Source organism: Magallana gigas, chromosome 6 (genome assembly GCF_963853765.1).
Source record: "Magallana gigas chromosome 6, xbMagGiga1.1, whole genome shotgun sequence".
Classification (NCBI taxonomy): domain Eukaryota; kingdom Metazoa; phylum Mollusca; class Bivalvia; order Ostreida; family Ostreidae; genus Magallana; species Magallana gigas.
Window position 1 is genome coordinate 28,787,719 of NC_088858.1, and position 20,840 is coordinate 28,808,558.

The 20,840-nt window shown below is 31.7% G+C and overlaps 2 protein-coding genes across 2 annotated transcripts in view; both read left to right on the forward strand.

The window, feature by feature from the left end:
* Positions 1-16,242, forward strand: part of LOC105322530 (acid phosphatase type 7) — a 23,028-nt gene extending 6,786 nt beyond the window's left edge. The window contains exons 4-12 of the mRNA XM_066086675.1: positions 2,817-2,842; positions 3,210-3,307; positions 5,791-5,859; positions 6,504-6,618; positions 7,813-7,926; positions 9,327-9,455; positions 10,778-10,849; positions 13,429-13,566; positions 15,132-16,242. Coding sequence (XP_065942747.1) covers positions 2,817-2,842; positions 3,210-3,307; positions 5,791-5,859; positions 6,504-6,618; positions 7,813-7,926; positions 9,327-9,455; positions 10,778-10,849; positions 13,429-13,566; positions 15,132-15,191 — 821 coding nt within the window. The 3' untranslated portion in view covers positions 15,192-16,242. The remainder of the gene's footprint in view (positions 1-2,816; positions 2,843-3,209; positions 3,308-5,790; positions 5,860-6,503; positions 6,619-7,812; positions 7,927-9,326; positions 9,456-10,777; positions 10,850-13,428; positions 13,567-15,131) is intronic.
* Positions 16,243-18,276: 2,034 nt separating this feature from the next.
* LOC105320902 (therostasin) lies at positions 18,277-19,618 on the forward strand. The gene is made up of 4 exons (XM_011419042.4): positions 18,277-18,388; positions 18,643-18,792; positions 19,200-19,315; positions 19,568-19,618. The coding sequence occupies exons 1-3, from the start codon at positions 18,358-18,360 to the stop codon at positions 19,313-19,315; spliced, it is 297 nt and encodes a 98-aa protein (XP_011417344.1). The 5' UTR covers positions 18,277-18,357; the 3' UTR covers positions 19,568-19,618.
* Positions 19,619-20,840: the final 1,222 nt, after the last annotated feature.

Here is a 20,840-nt window from a genome sequence, read left to right on the forward strand (position 1 = left end):
TTTCGTGTAAACCGTTTAGCGTTTCCTGTGAATCGTGAAGCGTTTCGTGTAAACCGTTTAGCGTTTCGGGCAAAGTGTGCATCGTTTCGGGCAAAGTCTGTAAATCGTTTTGGGCAAAGCGTGCGAGAACCGTGTGAAACGTTCATCAGATTTCATTCGGAACTCGCTGACAATTTAATTGTTTCAAAATAGCGCTCATGGTAAACATTACTTTAAACTGTTTGTGATTGGCAAAACTCCTATGAGATATTTTCGTGAAAAAAAATATAAGAAATGATATACTTATCTTTTTACAAAATTGATTTAATTTTTAACAAACAAAAGAAAAGTACGCGTATTGAAAGAAGACTAGTTACTGAGACTATTCGTCTGTGTACAACCAGTACACATAACCTCTGACATCGGGTAAGACCTGCACCTGGCTGAACCTGTCAATCAAACTCTGTGTATTCGTTTTCATTGGATGGTCACTCGTCTCTTTTTTTGTCAATAGCCAATAGAAATTTAATGACTTCAAGGTAGTCAGAATCAGTATTTGATGATGCACACAATTTCAATGATAGATTATTTAACATTAATTTGAACAAAATTAAATGTAAACATATAAAGGAAATATTCTGTTCATTTCTATGAAATGCGGAAAGTAAATTCTTCTGAATCCCGATTAAAAATATTTCTACAAGTTATTATTTTAATTATTTAAACACTGATAACGGAAAACAATAAGTAATTAACACACTAAAATTTCCCTAAAATATAGACATGCAATTAATTATTATGGGAATCTACAGTGGGGCCTCAGATATCCGGACGCTTCAGTTTACGGACGATTTTATTTGGGAACAGATTTTTTATACGTTATTTTGTCTCATTTATCCGGAATTTCGCGTTCCGGATCCGGACGGTCTGTTTTTACCACTAAACACTAATTTACTACTAATCTTGCTTCATTTAACCGGACGGTAAAATTTGATGATACCCTACTCAGTACAAAAGATTACCCCTGTCAATTAAGTTTCACACCTTTTTTACGTGCTAGACCCTCATGAGTAGCTTGTATAAGTCAGTGTACACTGACTTCCCAAATCTCTTTCAAAAATTGGAAAATTGCGAACAACCGTGTATCACACACATATCACACTTGGACAGAAAGAATTCAGCTAGATTCGGTTATCATTATTGTCCGGTTAATATTTCATGACAAAATAATAAAATAAAGCAGGGTTCTTTATCTCTTAAAAACATTGACTCTAGCATGTGTTGCTATATGGTATGAAAGGCAAAACAAAACTAGTATCAACACTGGGAGCCATTGCATACAAATACATTATCAATCATGACAACAATAGACACATTTCAGATATCCGGACGCTTCACCTATCCGGACGATTCAACTTGGGAACGAAAGCGTCCGGATAACTGAGGCTCCACTGTATATGCACTGTACTAAATTCAAATAGATTATGATAGATAGATAGATGTATATTGTACACCGTTATGCGTTTAACATTAATTTGAACAAAATTAAATGTAAACATAGAAAGGAAATATTCTGTTCATTTCTATGAAATGCGGAAAGTAAATTCTTCTGAATCCCGATTAAAAATATTTCTACAAGTTATTATTTTAATTATTTAAACACTGATAACGGAAAACCATAAGTAATTAACACACTAAAATTTCCCTAAAATATAGACATGCAATTAATTATTATGGGAATCTATATGCACTGTACTAAATTCAAATAGATTATGATAGATAGATAGATGTATATTGTACACCGTTATGCGTGGCGCCCGTTATGTATACGAATATTGAGACAAAAAATTAAATCATTTTTTATTTTTTGTTCTATCCGAAATAGTAATGACAACTTTCTTTATTGTTTAATCGATTGATTTTTTTCTGTGATATTATGTACGGAACATTTATTTACGCGAATGATTTGACATAAGAAAAAAATTAATCGGTTGTTTTATAGCATTTTTCTAACTCATGTGACTAATCTTATTTTACATAACTTTCAAAATTATCAATGTAAATAATTACAGGTTTATTTACTCTTAGTATTTTTACATCGTATTCTCTGAAACCAATAAAAATATTAATGTGAGAAGAAAAAAAAATCCCGCCGAATGCTGAAAACCCGATTTCAGTTTGTAATCATACGGATTTTATTTTTGGTATTGAATATTGTGTTACGGTAACTTTTTTCTCTGGAATTTTTATTATTAACGGCACTAATAAGAATCATGGATATTTCTTTTGAGCAATAAATATATTTATAGAAGTAATATTTTTGGCTAATTCTGTGAATAAATAATTTTTTGCTTTAAATATAAGTACAAAATTAATTTAATTAATCAATTCAACACTTATGTACATATATGCTTCTAATATCGGTATTTCTATTATTTGGTGTTTTCTTCAAATTAATTCTTACTAACAGAGTCAGGGTAAAAATCCGAGAGGAACCGAATCGATCAGGATAAAAGCGTGTCCAAAGCATGTGAAAAGCGAGCAAATTGTTTCGTGCGAGAATCCTTTCGTGTAAACCGATCATAGTTTCGTGTAAATCGTTTAGCGTTTCGGGCAAAGCGTGCAGCGTTTCGTGTAAACCGTTCAGCGTTTCGTGTGAACCGTTTAGCGAGCGTGTAGCGAGCGTGCAGCAAGCGTGTGGTGTAGTAGTACGTTTCAGGGTCTGTATATATATATATATACGCACATGTAATTATAGCTTATGTATGCCACTATATACATGTAATTACCGTATATTTTAATTCAATTTTAATTTTTTTTCTTTTTCTTTCTTTTAGGAGATTTTGCATATGATATGGATTCGGTAAATTAATTTTTCTGTTTAGTAAACTGTACTTTCTTTTACTTACCTACTTGTGTTTAAAATGTAACTTTCACCAGTAAATGAAAAATCAAAATAAAAAAATATGCTTTCCTTATTTACTTTTAATATTTTTACTTGATATAAATACTTATTTAAAGATTTATAAAATTTAATTATTGATAAAAAATGATTATATAATTTTGATTTACATAACCAAATTTATAAATCAAGGTAAAACAGAAAATATCTTCTTGTTTAAAACTACAATGTTTTTTCACGTATTGTTCTTTTTAATGGTTCTTATTTGAAAAAAAAGATATTTTATGTGTTATGTATCCATTAAATCACTGTGTTTCTTTCATTGTAGGATAATGGTAAAAATGGTGATAAATTCATGAAAGCAATAGAACCAATAGCAGCAACTGTTCCATACATGACATGCCCTGGCAACCATGAAAACAAATAGTCAGTACCTGAACATGTGCAACCCATTATATCCATATTAACTTAATCAATTTTTGAATGGTAAAATGAGACACATGCAGACTATTTTTCTGATCACATTTTGTCTAGCATCCATATGCCTGTCCTTCCATCTATCTGTAAAGTTTTTACATTTTCAAATTATGCTTCAAATTTCAACCAAAGGACTTGGTATGCTTAAATATCTGCCAACAATGTTAACCAATTTTTTAAAAAGTATTGTATAAAAATCAAATCTCCATAAAGCATTGTACAGAGGATGTCTATCACTTTAATCTCAATTTTGGTCATCATTACTCATTCACTGTTTATCTATGATGTCACCTGAATGATCCAATTTTTGCAATTTTGCAAAACAATGAAAATATTGTCATTTTTTTCTTTATATTTTGCATTCGGAAGTATAGGGCGCAGGTCTGCTCAAGTACAATTTTAACATATGTTTTTAGTCCTATAATTATACACATCATACTAAAAAATTGTACTTGAGCAAGCCTGCGCTCGATATTTCCAAGTCAAAAACCACCCGAAAATACCCATATTTCGCTGTACAAAACATCAATTTATCAAAATAGGACAATTTTGAAGACGTCATTTCTACATTATGAGGTCACTGTGGTGATAACCTTTTACACACTTATTTTCAATATGATTATACCCCCGCAAACGAAGTTTAGAGGGGTATATTGGTTTCATCCTGTCCATCTGTCTGTCCGTCTGTCCGTCCTTGCATCTGTCTGTAGATGCAACTTTGTCCCCCTTATAGAATTTTTTACTACTGCATGGAACAGTCTGAAAATCTGTACATATGTTGATCACCATCTGAAGACGTTCATCTGCAATTTTTTTTTAGATCAGACAAGATTTAATGATTGATGATTGACAGTCTTCATTTTCCTTATTCTATATATTGTACACTGATGTTGAAAAGTAAGGGAGGTAATCCTTACAGATTTTATTAATAATAAATAGTATTGAAACACTCTAAAATATATATATAAATACATCCAGATGGAGGTTTTTTTATATCTTTATGTCTTAACTGAATTTATTTTTTATAAGTTCTATCAACTGACAATGCAAAGTTTTTGTTTGTCAATGATTAATTCTTCGAGCTAATAGGAACATCAAAGACAAGTGTGGCTGAATTCATTTGTCCCAAGGGGGCCATTATCTGAGACATGGTTAAGATGGAGCATGTGTTTACGGAAAATTGATAATCTGTAAAATGACAGGTGGTTTTGGGGCTATTTTAAAACTGTTTCATGTAAACCAAAAGTTTTTTTCATTTTAATGAAACAAAAAATATCATTATTAATAAAGAAGTTCAAACTGTTTTTAGAAGTTGTTTAAATTTATTAGTCAAGTAAATTGATGAAGTGACCCTATAGGGCATCAATTCAAATGAAATTCAAAATTACTGATATGATTGTAGTGTTTTGGCAATTTTAAAATTGTTTGTAATATTAAATTTTCTTTTTTACATATTCTTACATTGTATGGTAATTATGGTAATGTTTTGGGAGTTTATTAAATTTAACAAGCTTATCAAAGAAAATCATAGTCCTATGGGATCAATTTTCTGATATGGAGTTCCATTGTACCATAGGAGAAAGTGAGGAAAATTTGAAACAACTACTTGCATCTGTCAAAACTCTTATTAGAAAGATATTCAAAGTTTTATCAACAGAAGAGAATTTACTTCAAAGGGAGGGGTTGTTGTCATTTTGTTGGTTTTTCTTTAAAACAATCAAATAAAAATAATATCATCAGATACATAAATTTGTAAATGTATTACTGTTATACATATGTATTTACAGTGAAATTCTGACAATTTTGATTTTAATTTTTCTTTGTTAACTAATTTTTTTTTTTTTACAATTCTAGAATTTTTTTTATTTGTATGTGTTCCAAACCTTTATTATTCAATTCAATTATTTGTCCCATTTGAAATTAGACTTGCGGGGTTATTAGTCCCATTAGGACAGTTCTAGTTTCAACTAAATGCCACTTTATTTTTAAAGTTCTTTTAAACAAAACTAAAATTTTGGGGGCAAAAAATGCATAATACCACACATACTCCTTTGAGTATGATTCTTTGTAGGAGTTAGATTCTTGAGTACCTTTGAGATAAGTGTTTTTGTGTACTTAAGTGTATTACATTTGGCTGTGTATTCCATTTACTATTTTGGGCAGAAACTCGATTCTACTATTGAATAAAGTACATCACTTAATGCATAGGCACATTCAAAAATACGCTAATTCAAATCCAGTCTAACTTGTTGAAAAATTGTTTTCCGCCAAATATCGTACATGCTAAATATAATATCATTACCTTAAACATGTTCAATTTTTAATTAAAGTATGACAGGTTATATTAGAAAAATTCTCAAAAATTTAATTGATGTATTACAATTACTGTACTTCTGAGCATGGTTGAGACTAATCTATTTCTTACTTTTCAGCAACTTTTCAAACTATAAGAACAGATTTACCATGCCAGGGGATGAAGATGGTAAACTAATGTACTACAGGTAACTGACTTACAGGAATCAAATCACACAGACAACACATGCATGCATTGTTCCAGTCTCCCTGTATAGGATCACCACAATATCCTTCTGAATGCTCTGCAGTATTATATAAATAGTGCCTGTTTGGGAGGGTAACAGTTGAAATTGACACCCCGAGAAAACCATTGTCAAACCGACGCGAAGCGGAGGTTGACAATGGTTTTCTCGGGGTGTCAATTTTAACTGTTATCCTCCCAAACAGGCACTATTTATTTTGTTATACTGAATGTCTTAATTTTTAAGAAAATATTACTGCTTGTATATAGGAATAACGTGAATTCTACAGCGAACCGTACGCGCATAATTTTCGCGCATGTAACAATTTGTAATGTTACCCGTTGCTAAGTGCGTTGCTAACGCTGAGGGTAATAGAACGGTTTATGAACTGCATCTTAACCAATCAGATTTCAGTATTTAACATGAAAGTATAACAATACATAATATCTAATAGGTCATTTAAAAAAAACAGATAACTAAAGCATTCATACGTATACATGTAAGGCTGATGGATTAAAATGGATTGGCTACTTATGTTTATTGTTATATATGTACTCGTTTTATGTGTGTATATATAAAGTATTTACATACTGGTAAATATCTTTTAGCTTTAACATGGGACCTGTGCATGTCATTTCCATCAGCACAGAATATTTTTTTTTCATCAACTATGGAATCCTACAGCCCATTCACATGTATGAATGGTTGGAGAAAGATCTACAGGTTTGATTTTTTATATTATGTATTAGTTATTTTTATTGATATTACATAAATAATATTGTTTAATTTAGTTATGAGCAAGCATGTCTACCTTTATTTATGTATACAGTCAAACCAACTCCATGTGACCAGAGTAAAAAACTTCGACATTTATTAATATAAAGCTAAATCATGTAAAGGTTTTGTGCCTGAAACATCTCACTTAACAAACATGTATCCATTTGTTGATAATTAGCGGTACATGTATGTTGCTTGTTGACATAAATTTTAGAAAATAACTTGCACACATTATGTTAAGCAGAAATATGCCACCTTGTGCTTGTCCATGTAGACAAGTTAGAATCTTGCTTCTGATTTCCATGATGTTCACTGTTGCCTACATTGCCACACCACAGACAATGAAGCCCATAAGTGTACTCTATATCAAAATTTAAGAGAACTACCTTTTACCTTTACTACTGTGGAATCATTAAAATTCGTCAGGGCCAATTTTCGTGGATTGCTTAAATTTTACAGGTTTGTGGGGATGTAGTTTTCTTATACCTACAAAGGGAAATATGACTCTATAACCCATATTTGTTTTGGCATGCCATATTGTAGGATATATTTTTGTACCAATCGGACGTCAACTTCCTTTTAAATAATGACTCTGTTTATTTTTAGCCAACATTTTCAAACAAAATTTTGTCAAAGATTTCTCAGAAGCTATTTATCGCAGATGCTTGAAATTTTTACACAGTGTTTGTTAAGGCATGCCATATCGTGGGATGTATTTTTGTACCAATCGGACGTCAACTTCCTGTTAAATGAGTACTTTGTTTATTTGAGCCAAAATTTTCAAACAAAATTTCCTCAAAGATTTCTCAGCAGCTATTTATCGCAGCTGCTTGAAATTTTAACACACTATTTGTTTAGGCATGCCATATTGTGGGATATATTTCTGTACCAATAGGATGCCAGCTTTCTGTTAAATGTTGACTTTGCTTATTTTGCATATTCACATTAGAGCGGGGGTATCACTAGTGAGCATTGGCTCACAGATATCTTGTTGGTTGACACATTTTGATTGTGAATCAGGCTTGGGGTAATGCTAAATGTAATGGTAATGCAATGAAAGTTGAAACAAATTTACAAGTTAATCAACATGCATATAGTAGACTATAGTTGTTTTAAAATATCATTGTTTTCATTGTAAAGGAGGCAAGTAAACCAGAGAACCGTGCTAAGCAGCCATGGATTATTGCCATGGGACACCGGCCAATGTACTGCTCCAATAACGACCATGATGACTGTACCCATCATGAATCCTTGGTAAGCTTCTCATTAATGTACTAAATTTATTGTCACTAATTTATTCATCAGCAAAAATAAGTTATAAATATTTTGAATGTAGATCAGAACAATTCATCTGAATTGTGATTCTTCACTCATTACAGAATATTATATATACTATCGAAAGAAAAAATAATTTTCAAAAGCGTGTTTTAACTCTAGCAAGGTCAGTCACTGCTTTAGATAGTCTGTATTGATTCACCGTGCAGCTATATAATGAGTCGCAATTAAAAATTGAACCTTGCTTTACTGATGGCTTCAAATGCCAAAACATAATATGAACACAACAGCCGATGTTAAGATGGTTACAAAATTTTGGAGTAGTCAAATTATAACGCTAATAAAAAAGTACGAGTAATGCCATCTTTCCAAAACTTTGCATACAAATAGATATACATTAATTGTCTTACGTAAAAGTAAAAAATGTAGGGGTCACATCTCAAAAAAATGAGATATGGCTTGAAATAAGGTAATTTTAGGCAAATACTGGAGTTAATTGAAAATAAAACTGTAAAGGAAAAATGAAAATTTACACTTACTATCAATCCATTGAAAGTTATGTATAAGACGAATTTTAATGAAATTTGCAATTAATAAGAGAATATATTCGCCTTGGTGATAACTGTGATAAAATTCAGAGCAAATTTCTAGTGTGTATCCACAGCTCTCTTTTGACCATTTTGTATACCAGTACATTTATTTTGTATACCAGTACATTTATTTTGTATACCAGTACTATAGCATTGAATGACTTATTTTTTACGTCGTCGTGTCAATAACTGCTGTCAGGTGAGCAGACAAATTGAATAACGCGCGTTAGCGCGTTATGATAATTTGTCTGCTCACCTGACGGCAGTTATTGACACGACGACATCAAAAATAAATCATTTAATGCTTATATTTACATTCCCTTACTGAAGAAATCAATTGTTTACTTAAATAAATCGATATAAAGTGCAGATCACGGAGGGAGTGAATAAGTAACAGCAAGAACAGCTGTTTTGTAAAACCGGTTTAAACTGGTTTTCACATAGACTGTTGAGATAAGATCGACGAGCATGAAAATATAATCCATGATAAATAACTTTTGAAATGTTGCTTTTAACAATAAAGTCAACTTTTTTGTTGAATAATTATAAAACATGGTGTTTTGACAACATTCATGAAATACATTTTTTAACTGATAACATAGAAATCACTGTTTGAGAACTACTTATGTAAATTACTTGTAAATTCATACGCAGTGAATAGGTGTTGCATTTAGAGGCATTTAAACATCACGGAATTTAATGGCAAAACACAGTAGAATGTAAATATATTTATTTGTATACCAGTACATTTATTTTGTATACCAGTACATTTATTTTGGGTCACTGCAGGTTCGTATAGGAATTCCTTTCATACATATCCTTGGCATGGAAAAAGTCATGTACAAGTATGGGGTGGATCTGATGTTCTGGGCCCACGAACACTCGTATGAACGCCTGTGGCCAGTGTATGATAGGAAGGTAAGAACAATATTGGGCTATACTTTTCTGCTGAATCGGTCTCATGGAATATGTTGTGTCAGAAAGTTTTTAAATCAGACACTACTGATTTATCCATTGTATATAATTTTAATTGTTAATAGCAAGCATGACATGGTTTGGTAATTCTGTAACTGAGCACACCTGCTATAACTCAGCAAAATGAAAAATATAGAGGATGTATATCACTTTCTTATCAAAGAATCTAATTTAATAATTTTTGAAAAACTGTTTATCAAAGTATAATAATAAGAAAAATTCCTCTTCTTTTAATTTTTCAAGACAACTTGCAAATTTTGTATATATTACTAATTCAAATAACAATAAAGTAAATTCTCATGCATGTATTTAATTTCATCATTTAGTGCCATAGTTGCTCATGGGTCCAATGTGCCCAGTGTATGAAAATGTGATTTTTAGTTCACCGAGATCAAGTTACTGCTATAATAATATATATGTATCACATGATATTGTAATATGATACAATATTGTATTATATATAATATTATCATAGTGATACAATACCATAATATTAAAATATGGTATTGTATGATAAAATATATTATTGCATCACATAAATGGTATCATGTGATAGTGTAAAATATAATATTGTATCATATGTTATGATATTGTTCAATATGATATTGTATTATATAATATGTAATTTTGTTACATGATATTGTATTATATGATAATGTATCAAATTATTTTGTATAAAATGATACAATATTATACAAAACAATAAAATATGATACAATATCATAATTTATAATATGGTTTTATATTATATCATATGATACTATATAATATTATGTTATGATATTGTATTATCTGATGAAATACAATAATTTATAACATGATACAATACCATATTATATTTTATGATACAATAATATATTTTGATACAATATCATATCGTTTCATTATAGATTACATGTTATATTGTATTATATGATATATCATATGACACAATATTGCATAGTATCAAAGGATGCAACATCAAATTTTTTATTAATCTATTGATTAAAATTGTATAAAACATTATCAATTTCATGTTTGATTATCAAACAATATTTTGATATATGATATTGTGTCAAACCATTTACAGTTTCCATGAATATCAAAGATCATTAATTATGATTTTCATATAATATGATAAAGGTAGTCTCATAAAGGTGATGTTCTGTCTCGGTGAGCTTTGTATTCTGTGATTACCTATGTTTTTTTATTGTAAACAATATATACATGTACATGGGACTGTGATAAATACAATGGCATGTAATTTACTTACTTTTATTTCCTAGGTGTATAATGGAAGTCTTACTGCTCCATACACAAACCCAAAGGCACCTGTCCACATCATCACAGGATCAGCTGTAAGAAATCATTAACTGAATAAATCTTCAAACAGACAGATTGACAGACAAGACAGACCAGCAGATGGACAAACTAAACAGACAGATTGACAGACAAGACAGACCAACAGATAGACAAACTAAACAGACAGACAGACAAACAAGATAGACAGAGATGGACAGACTAAACAGACAGATTGACAGACAAGACGGACCAACAGACAGACAAACTAAACAGACAGATTGACAGACCAGCAGACAGACAGACTAAATGGACAGATTGACAGGCAAGACCGACCAGCAGAAGGGCAGACAAAACAGGCAGATTGACAGACAAGACAGACCAACAGACAGACAAACTAAACAGACAGACAGACAAACTAAATAGACAGATTGACAGACCAAAAGACAGACAGACTAAACAGACAGACAGACAGACAAGATAGACAGAGATGGACAGACCAACAGACGGACAGACTAAACAGACAGATTGACAGATAAGACCGACCAGCAAAAGGGCAGACAAAACAGGCAGAATGACAAACATTTCGTTCTGAATCAGTATATTGTTTTTATATATATTTCTACCCACAAGCTACTTATAGAAAATTACAAAGTATATTCAATAAGAATATTTTTTTTAGTAGTATAATGTATACTTGTTCTAGTATAATGTTTTTACAAACCCTGCTTTTGCAGAAGTCCATTGCCTCTTAATTTTATCTCTTCTGCCTACTACTTTCATTTCAAAATCTACTTTTTTTTTTTTAAAAATATCTATTTACTTTCAGTGTTTACTTTGGTTTCAAGATGTAGATATCCTAGTCAAAGGATTATATTCAATAAGTTCCAAAATCTGCTCCCCTCCCTTATTAATTTTTTTTAAAATCATCAAATCATACTAATATTTAATAGTGTATAAAACAAAATATGTAAGTTACAGACATCTAGAAGTTTTACAGCATCATTCATTAATCGTACCTCATTGATGTCACATAAATTATTTTGCATAACGTGTTAAAAAATGGTGTTAAAGCAAGCATGCACTCGATGTTTCTTGATAGGAAGTACCAAATTTTTTGCAGAAACGTACTTTTGGGGATATTTGATCATCATCAGAATATTATATCTCTATTATGACATATTGGTCAGACAATTCATCTTGTTAAACTTGAACTATATACGTACATTTTAATCTTTCTCAATCCAAATTTCTTAAGCTCTATTCATATCTTTGAATTTTGGGGCATAAAAACACTGTATCTTGCACATAGTCCTTTATTACCAGGGGTAATTATTTTTAAATAATTAATTTATTCTGTGCAGAGATTTCATAAGGACTGGGTACAAAATCTTTAAACTTTGCATTATACGTACATGTAAAAAGGGCACACTTTCATTCAAAGTGACATAAGCTACCCTTTATGTATATGACAATTTATATGACATAATAATTGACTTAGTTATTCATTGAGGCTGACCAAAGTTAACTCTACATTAATGTCACCTTCAAAATACCAAACCTTGATGAAGGAGGAAATTAAAATAAAGAAAACATTAGTACAAAAACAGTTAGTATTCAAGTTACTGATACTTTTTGCAACACATGGTTCCTTGTGAGAGATAACTTCCTGCAATGGTATATGGGAAAAAACTTCAATTTGAAGTTGGTGCAAGCCTTGGTTTTAGTTTTAAAAAGCACTATTTACCTAAAGACACATTTGTAATGAACTACAAAGGGTTTTTAGGTCACCTGAGTGACTCAGGTGACCTATTGCACTTGGTCTTTTTCCTTCGTCGCGTGTTGTATGTTCAAGTTTGTTTAAATCATGGTCCCTGGGGATAGGGTGGGGCCACAATGGGGGGATGGATTTTTACGTAAGAATGTATAGAGAAAATCTTTAAAAATCTTCTTCTTAAAAACTGTAAGGCCAGGAAAGCTTAAACTTGTGTGGAAGCATCCTCGGATAGTGTCGATTCAAGTTTGTTTAAATCATGGTCCCCAGGGGTAGGGTGAGGCCACAATGGGGGATGGATTTTACATAGGAATATTTAAAGAAAATCTTTAAAAATATTCTGGGAAAGTTTTTAGTCCAAAAAGCAGTAATTTGTGTGAAAGCATAGGTTGTGCAGATTAAAATTTGATTAAACCACGATTCCCCAGAAAAAAGTGATTGTATAAAGTGGGAGGGGGGGGGGATTATTATGGAATAGAAAAAAACTCTTCTTACAGCTACAACAACAATAGAGGCTTAATATTTACCATAAAAATATGTGGATAGAAATTCGCAGATTTTATTAAAAAAATTTGAGCAACATCTACTGTACTTTGTTGTCAAGATATTTTGATTTTGATACTGTTATGCTAATTTGATCAGAGTTAAGGCAATTGTTGCTCATGTGAGCGATGTGGCCCTTGGGCCTCTTGTTGAAAGATTTCAGGCAGGAAGGTGATCGCCATTACAATATTATATTTTTTTTTTACTCCAGAATGAAACTCAATTAAATGCATATATATGAGACTCCTCGACAAGTTTGTGTATGGGCTATGGTACTCAGGTGACTGTTAAGGCCTATTGTTTGTTTATTTCAATGTATAGGGCTGCAGCGAAAAGCATGATCCTTTCAAGAATAATACAGCAGCTTGGTCAGCCTTCAGAAGCATTGACTATGGGTACACCCGCATGAATGTGATGAATGCCACTCATCTTTACGTAGAGCAGGTTTCTGATGACAAGGTGAGTTTGTATCAAAAAATATTCTGATGAAATGCATTGTCTATTTTTGGGCATGATTAGATCAAAGAGTAAAAAAGTGACGAGAAGATAAAAAGATAAGTAGATAAAGAGGATAAATAGAAGAGATGGATATTACATCTCCAATTTTTTCTTCTCATGAATAAATCATGACCTACTGGTGTTCGTTGTTTAAAAATATTTATCTAGAAAATGCCAACACTAGTATGTATTTAAGGAAGAAGGAATCGTTCTCTGAGTATTATGAGTTGATCACAATGGTTAGGATGTGATCAAATTCACTGAAGCCCAAACTTGATTAATGATAGATTAGATCGCCCTGACCTTAATAATTACCTCAAAATATTCGGAGATGGATTCCTTATTCCTTAAATAATTATAATTAAAAGTAATATTTATGAAATCGAGGAGTTGAATTATTTGGCCCACAGTCACTAAGCTTATGCAAGACTGACATTTTATTTTGAAACACGAAATGAACATGTATAATGACAACATCATTGTTGCAGAAAATAAGGTATAAAAAGATTCTTCATCCTTTTTTAACTAACTTAAGCCATTGACTTAAATGAGCCTTATTCTTTGGTGCTTATGGGTACTAGGCACATGATCAAATCCAGTAAAGCTCAAAATTACACATATCAATTATTCAAGAAATGCAGACATTTTTAACTGCGTTTTCCAACGAAAAAATCCAGTTATTGAAATAGTGAAAATGGCGGGCGGACGACTTCCAAAAGAGTACCCTTATTGTACGAGCAATTCCTCCTACAGTTTTCAAGATAGGAAGTTGTTGTATTGCAGATCAATGGCACATATATCAGCAGATCAATGGCACATATATCAGCAGATTAATGGCACATGCATATATCAGAGGTGTGCAAATTGCAAGGATTTTGATTTCTGATAATTAATAAAAATAATTACCAGCTGTCGAACTTGGTCATTTTTTGGCAAAATATTGCATATAGGGTACCCCTATTGTACGGATAACTCCTTCTACAGTTTTCAAGATAGAAAGTTGTTGTTTTGCATATCAATTGTACATTTATCAGAGGTGTGCATATTGCAAGGATTTTGATTTCTTATAATTCATTAAAATAAATACCAGCTGTCGAACTTCATTTTCTCGCAGAATATTGCATTTAGGGTACTCCAATTTTCTGGATGCGATAGGTAATGTTTATCGATTCAGGGTGGACATGGATTATGGATACAGTTCACATTTTAAAAAAAGCTGGTTTGCTGTCAAATTGGAAGCTTTTCACTTGTTTACAATACAAAATTTGATGTAGTTTATTAGGGACAAAGACATTGAAAAATAAATAATTTATATGTTTAAAGAAAGTTAAACATGTTGTTGTACATGGCATACCAAAGCTAGTTTGCGGATGCAATCCTAATGATTATGGAATTGTTTTTCATTTCAGCAACTAGGTGTCCCATGGGCCATTTGTAATTTTTTGACTTTTGTATTCATTACTAATGTAAGCAGGAGATTTTGTTTTTTTAGTTAATTCAAACACTTCTCTATCATTATGTTTCAGGACGGCAAGATCATTGACAGTTTGATGCTGGTCAAAAACAAACATGGACCTTATGTTTAAAGTCCCAACAAGGACAAGATGTCATCATATTCAGAAATTTTATTACATGTATTGACTAACATAATCTAACAAAAGCTGGACGAGTTTGCAAACTTGGTATAATTACAAATTTTTGAAAAATTTTATGTAATTTTTTTTATTTAGAAAATGATAACATTTTCTATCACACACTTTTATTGGCTCATCTGCATATTGACCTCCATCTGCAGAAAATGTAAAACTTCAACTTTTTCATTTGATTTATGTACTTAAGTGATAAATTAAATTGATATATAAAACATCATAATATTGTAATTTTGTTGGTGAGATATTTATCATGCAGAAAATAAATTTTCTTGCAGATTGTGGTTTCTGATAATGGATGCATAACATTTGATATTTGCTTATGATATATTCTTTATGACAAAAAAAGAAATGAGCCACCAAGTACATTGATACTGATTTTGACTTCACATGATGTTAGAAAATTATAGAATTTTAAATCATATTTTGAAAGAAATGTTGTATTACCAGATTTGATAATATTAATTTTTTTAAATTATTCTTGTGCTCTTGAATTGTGATATTGATTGTTGTAAGACATAACTTATGTTATATATAAGTTAAAAATATATATGCAGGTTTATTGAGAAGCAGATGACAGAATCAAATCAGAAAGGTTTTATATATTATAAATTTTTTAGTTATTATCTGGTAGCTGAAAAAGAAATTTTGGTAGCATGGAGATTTTGGTGGAAAATGAAGGCCAGCAAAATGTAATTGGATCACAGAGCTTTAATTATTTCACGTTGACATTGCTATGTATTACATGCATGTATCATTTTCTGGCGAGTTAATCGCATTGAAACCTTGTACTGTACATACAGAAGGCGTCCTGCAGACCCTCCTTCTTGTTTGAAAACAGTGACTACAATTGCCCATTGTCTTTGTATCATATGTCTACTGCTGGCTATTGCTTCCTTCTGGGTATACATTCCACCTTTTGTTTCACTCATGAAACAATTGTCTATCAAACATTTGAATTATGATATTAAATTGAATTATCTACTTACTGGTAGTTTTGTTTGCTTGTCCTTCTAAAAGGATCTCAGAATTTATTGATGGAGTGGAGGGGGGGGGGGGGTAAGTTGGTTCTGTCATGCCTTGGTGTATGCTGAATATTGGTAACATCCACTTTTTTATTCCATTAAGATGAAAATGCAACTGTTTTAAATGAAGCTGAAAGGGTTGTATGTACATGTATATCTTACTTTTTCAATACCCCTCGTAAACTTTTAGTACCTTCGGTTCAGGTGAGCTTTTCTGACCTGTTGTCCACTGTTTATCCGTCTGTCTACTGTTAAACCTTTTCTCTAAACCACTGGATCAAACTTTATCAAACTGGTACAAAGCATTCATTTGGAATTCCGAAAAGATATTTTGAATTGTAAAAAATAGAGGTGGAAACTCTTTTATAAATGTGAGATCATAAAAAAACGGTGAAAATGTTAAAAAAAATCTTTTCAAGAACTACAATGCTATAATTTGTGAGATAAGCATGTAAGCATTCTCAGATTGCTGTGCAAGCAATAACCCTCGGACCAACTCTGCGACTCTAGGACGGATTGAAAAAGTTTATAAATCTCTTCTTTTATAAAGAACTACAATGCTATGACGTCGCATTCGCTACTGGTGTCATTTAACGTTAAAGTTAATTATTGCATGCTATTCTCATTATTTAGATTTGTCCTTGCTATTGGTTTATAATACTTCTAAATATCTGGTTTATTTTCTCATATAAACATTATGGATTTATCCCTGTTTTAATATAGTAACACCTGTAGCTTGCGCGACGTCTAAAACGTGTTGTATTAATATGCATGCATTCTCAGATAGTGGAGATTGTCCATTATTAATTATTATAGAAACTGTGACCCACGGATAAATACTGCAACCCAAAGATGGGTTCAAATTTAACCATGAAAATATATAGAAAAAATGTTTAAAACTCTTTTTCTGAAGAAACACTGTTACATTTTGTGATATTACGTAAGCATCCCTATATCTTCATATGTGTATCCATATCAAGATTACAGTACAGTGAAATTTCCTCACATTTTGTCAAATCTATAACTTTGATATTACTATAGGCCTATGATCATTAAATTCTGTTAGTTGTGGATTTTTTGCAACACAATAACAACTTTATTCAGAAATAGTATTCTTATGTATCTTGGAGTATAGAATTTTTTTTAATTTTACAATACTTTTTAAAGATATGTAATTAAAGATATTCAAGAATTTTTTTTAAAGATAGGTCAATGTAACTCTATGTTTCCTCGGCTGTTAACTTTGCAATTAAAAGGGGAATATATTTCTTACTATAATTTTTTAACATTTCATTAGATGTTCTGATATTTTCAAATTGGCTAAATCTGGTGAAAAAAACTAAATGAATTGAAAAAATATTATAAATTAAGATTTTAATTTGTGATTTTATTGAAAGCAACTTTTAAAAAAGTAACAGTCGGAGTTGAAGGCAGGGTGAAGCTGTGTGATTTTGCTAATGCAATTGACAATGGAGTGACGCGACTCCCATGAAGTTCACGGTCCGTACACACGGCCAATAAACTTGGCTTATCAACGATTGAACTAGGTTGAGCTCACTTGTTTCGTATATTTTCCAATAGTAAGCAGGTTGTCACTCTTTTCGACTCAGTTGTCGCACTTTCCTTATGATAAGCACAGTTATGGATAAGAGCACATTTCATTGATCCTTTAACACACACAAAAATAATTGATACAATTTACTTGTATTTCGCTCACCAAATATCGATCTTTTCCCATACAATAAGCACAGTAACTATTGATCTCCCCCACCCCCCTTTCATAAAATGCACACATGTTATTCTTCCACCATAGGCATACACATGTAGTTTAGGATCCTTAATTACTGTTTTATATATATATATATATATATATATATATATATATATATATATATATATATATATATATATATATATATATATATATATATATATATATATATAAGAAAGCATGATTAGTGATTTTTTATATTGTTACCAATTATTTTCCCCATTGCATTCTAGACACTTTCTTATCAGTTTGTGTCACAATCTGTATGACCCAGATAGTATAGTTTAGGATTTATCTAAATTGTAGCATGAAGTTCTTTGTTTTGTTAATTCTTACAGGTTTGTTTTATTTCATATATTTTTGTTATCAGATCAACTTTAATCAAAAACAATAAATAATATGACTTACATCTTTTTAAACAAAGTATACGAAAAACATTGTCTTAAAAACTAATTGTCGGAAAAATATTTAGAACAAAGAGGAATAGAAAAAGAGACCACCATTCCATGAACGTTGAAAAAAACGTATTATTTGTTTGATATACACTAGTAGATTGATATAAACGTGTATATGGGGTTTGATTTGTTGACAGTGTGCGCAGTAGAGAGTGCTCCCCAGTCCCGGGGTAGTTGCCTCAGCCTCTGCGGTCCGTATGGGGTGGACTGCCCTAGCGGCTACGAGTGTCGAGGCAATGGTTGTGGGCACGAGTGCTACAGGCCCGCCAACTACGTCGTCCCCGAAGGTAGGTCGGTCGACCACAGGTGCATATTGTGACCCATGACAAAGACAAACAACTGCATAGTTTTACTTCTTTAAGATTGTCTACTGATTTTATACCTCTTGTCATTAATTTTCTGAGACTTGTCCTTATTTAATCATAAACTGAATTGCATTTTAAAACGTAATTGTAAAGTAAGTATGCAAAAGTATTACGTGGGAGGAAAATAAACAATCTATTGATTGTAAATGACCTGGTTAATTTTGATACATAGTTCGTGATACCAGTTTTGTAGAATACAAAAAATGATTATAATATTTATATATATAATACTGATTCAGGTCAATACCAAATGTTATCTACTGAAATCTCTCTCTCTTTCTCTCTCTGTTTTTAGTTAATTGATAAATTGTTGATGAATATATATTCAGGCTGTACTCCAGTGCGCTGCCGTATGCATTGTCCTCTTGGTTACAAAGTGGACGAGTCCGGATGTGACATATGTGAGTGTGACTACTCCGCCCTGTCACCCAGTGGACCAAATTAGGTACATATCATATCAATCATTTATTTGTATCTATTAACTCAACTTACAAATGCTAATAAGCGATATCATAATATCAATTATTAAAACCAAACTTTGGCTTTGTACTTTTTCTCGAAAATTAACATAATAATTCTTTACACAGATGAATATTTGATAGTGATAAGGTAAAGTCAACAAAAATGTCGTCATCAGGATAAAAATGTTTTGTAATAGTTTACATATTTATTGCAACATTTTCATATTTTATTACAGTGTTTTGTTGCATGATGGTCTCCAGGGAATTTGGTCCATCTGACAGAATGAGCTTGGCATTTAAATCAAATACAGATAATTTTAAGTTTTCCCCGTCTATTTCCTCCACGCTCGGTTGATCTATTTAGACATTATTTATAGCTGTAACTAATTTTGAGTAAATTATCAATAATTAATGTGTTGGATTTTAACTAATTACTTTGCAGTAACATGACGAGACTGCTGGAGAATACAGTACCTGGCTACTTGCAATAACAGTTTCAATTTTTTAGTCTTTCGACATTTTTATTTTCCAGCCAGAGCGGTCCGACATAGGAAAACATTCTTTTATTTGTTAATTAATGACTGTAAAACCTGTCGGAAGTCGTAGTCCACAACGCAGTTTGGTAAGCGGTGATCGGGGGCTCCTGAGACAGTAACTCAGCACCTCTGTCTGAAGCCACGAGTGATGTATAGAGACAGGCAGTTAACTAAATACTGAAGAGGCAATAAAGTCAACAATAAAGCTATCAAACGGAAAGTCGAACAAGTTTGTATACATCCGGTTCCGGTAGACAATAGAGAAGCCCAAATGCTATCAGACACTGGACATTTTTGATGCGTTAAATTGTGGTAATTGTGTACAAGACTAAACAGAGAGCGGAAGACATGTTTCCTGTAAAAATGAAACTTCTGCCACAGAACCTACTCTCTTTAAAGAAGTGGACATGCGTTCATATCCTTCGTTAATAAAGACATGCAAGTCTGCTTCTAGAAAACCACACAACCAACTCTTTCAACGAATCACCCGTCCCCGGTAATTGACAAATCAAAATGAATTTGCACTTTCTTATATACATCAGAATTATTTGCCCTTGACTTACTAGACTATATAAGTATATTTCACAAAGCATAAGTTTTGTTATTACAAAAAATTAGTATATATATTAGACAACGGAACACATTCGCTGTCAACCACACGTTCGTTTTGTCTTTGAATAAAATTAAAGAGTGTTTAATACTATGATATGAATTCACTCAGCAACGAGAATGCTCATTGAACATGTGATAGTATGTGATATTTGAACTTATTTCTGCACATGTGAACACGAACTGATGTATCCCTGTTTACGGGGTTTGTCCTTATTACAAATTGCTCATTGTTTCTAGGTCCTCAGCATCAGACATTCATTCATAAACTAATATTTTGACGCAATCTTTGGTGACCTCTCCAATGTATACGCTGTATAGATATAATGTATCTATTTTCCTGGTTATAAGTGCGCTCACATTA

Excerpts from the sequence above, each read along its gene's own strand:
- LOC105320902 (XM_011419042.4), top strand. The coding sequence starts at position 18,358 with ATGAAGTTCTTTGTTTTGTTAATTCTTACAG. Across the intron at positions 18,389-18,642 it reads TGTTTTGTTAATTCTTACAG|TGTGCGCAGTAGAGAGTGCT; the intron begins GTTTGTTTTATT and ends ATTTGTTGACAG. Across the intron at positions 18,793-19,199 it reads CAACTACGTCGTCCCCGAAG|GCTGTACTCCAGTGCGCTGC; the intron begins GTAGGTCGGTCG and ends ATATATATTCAG.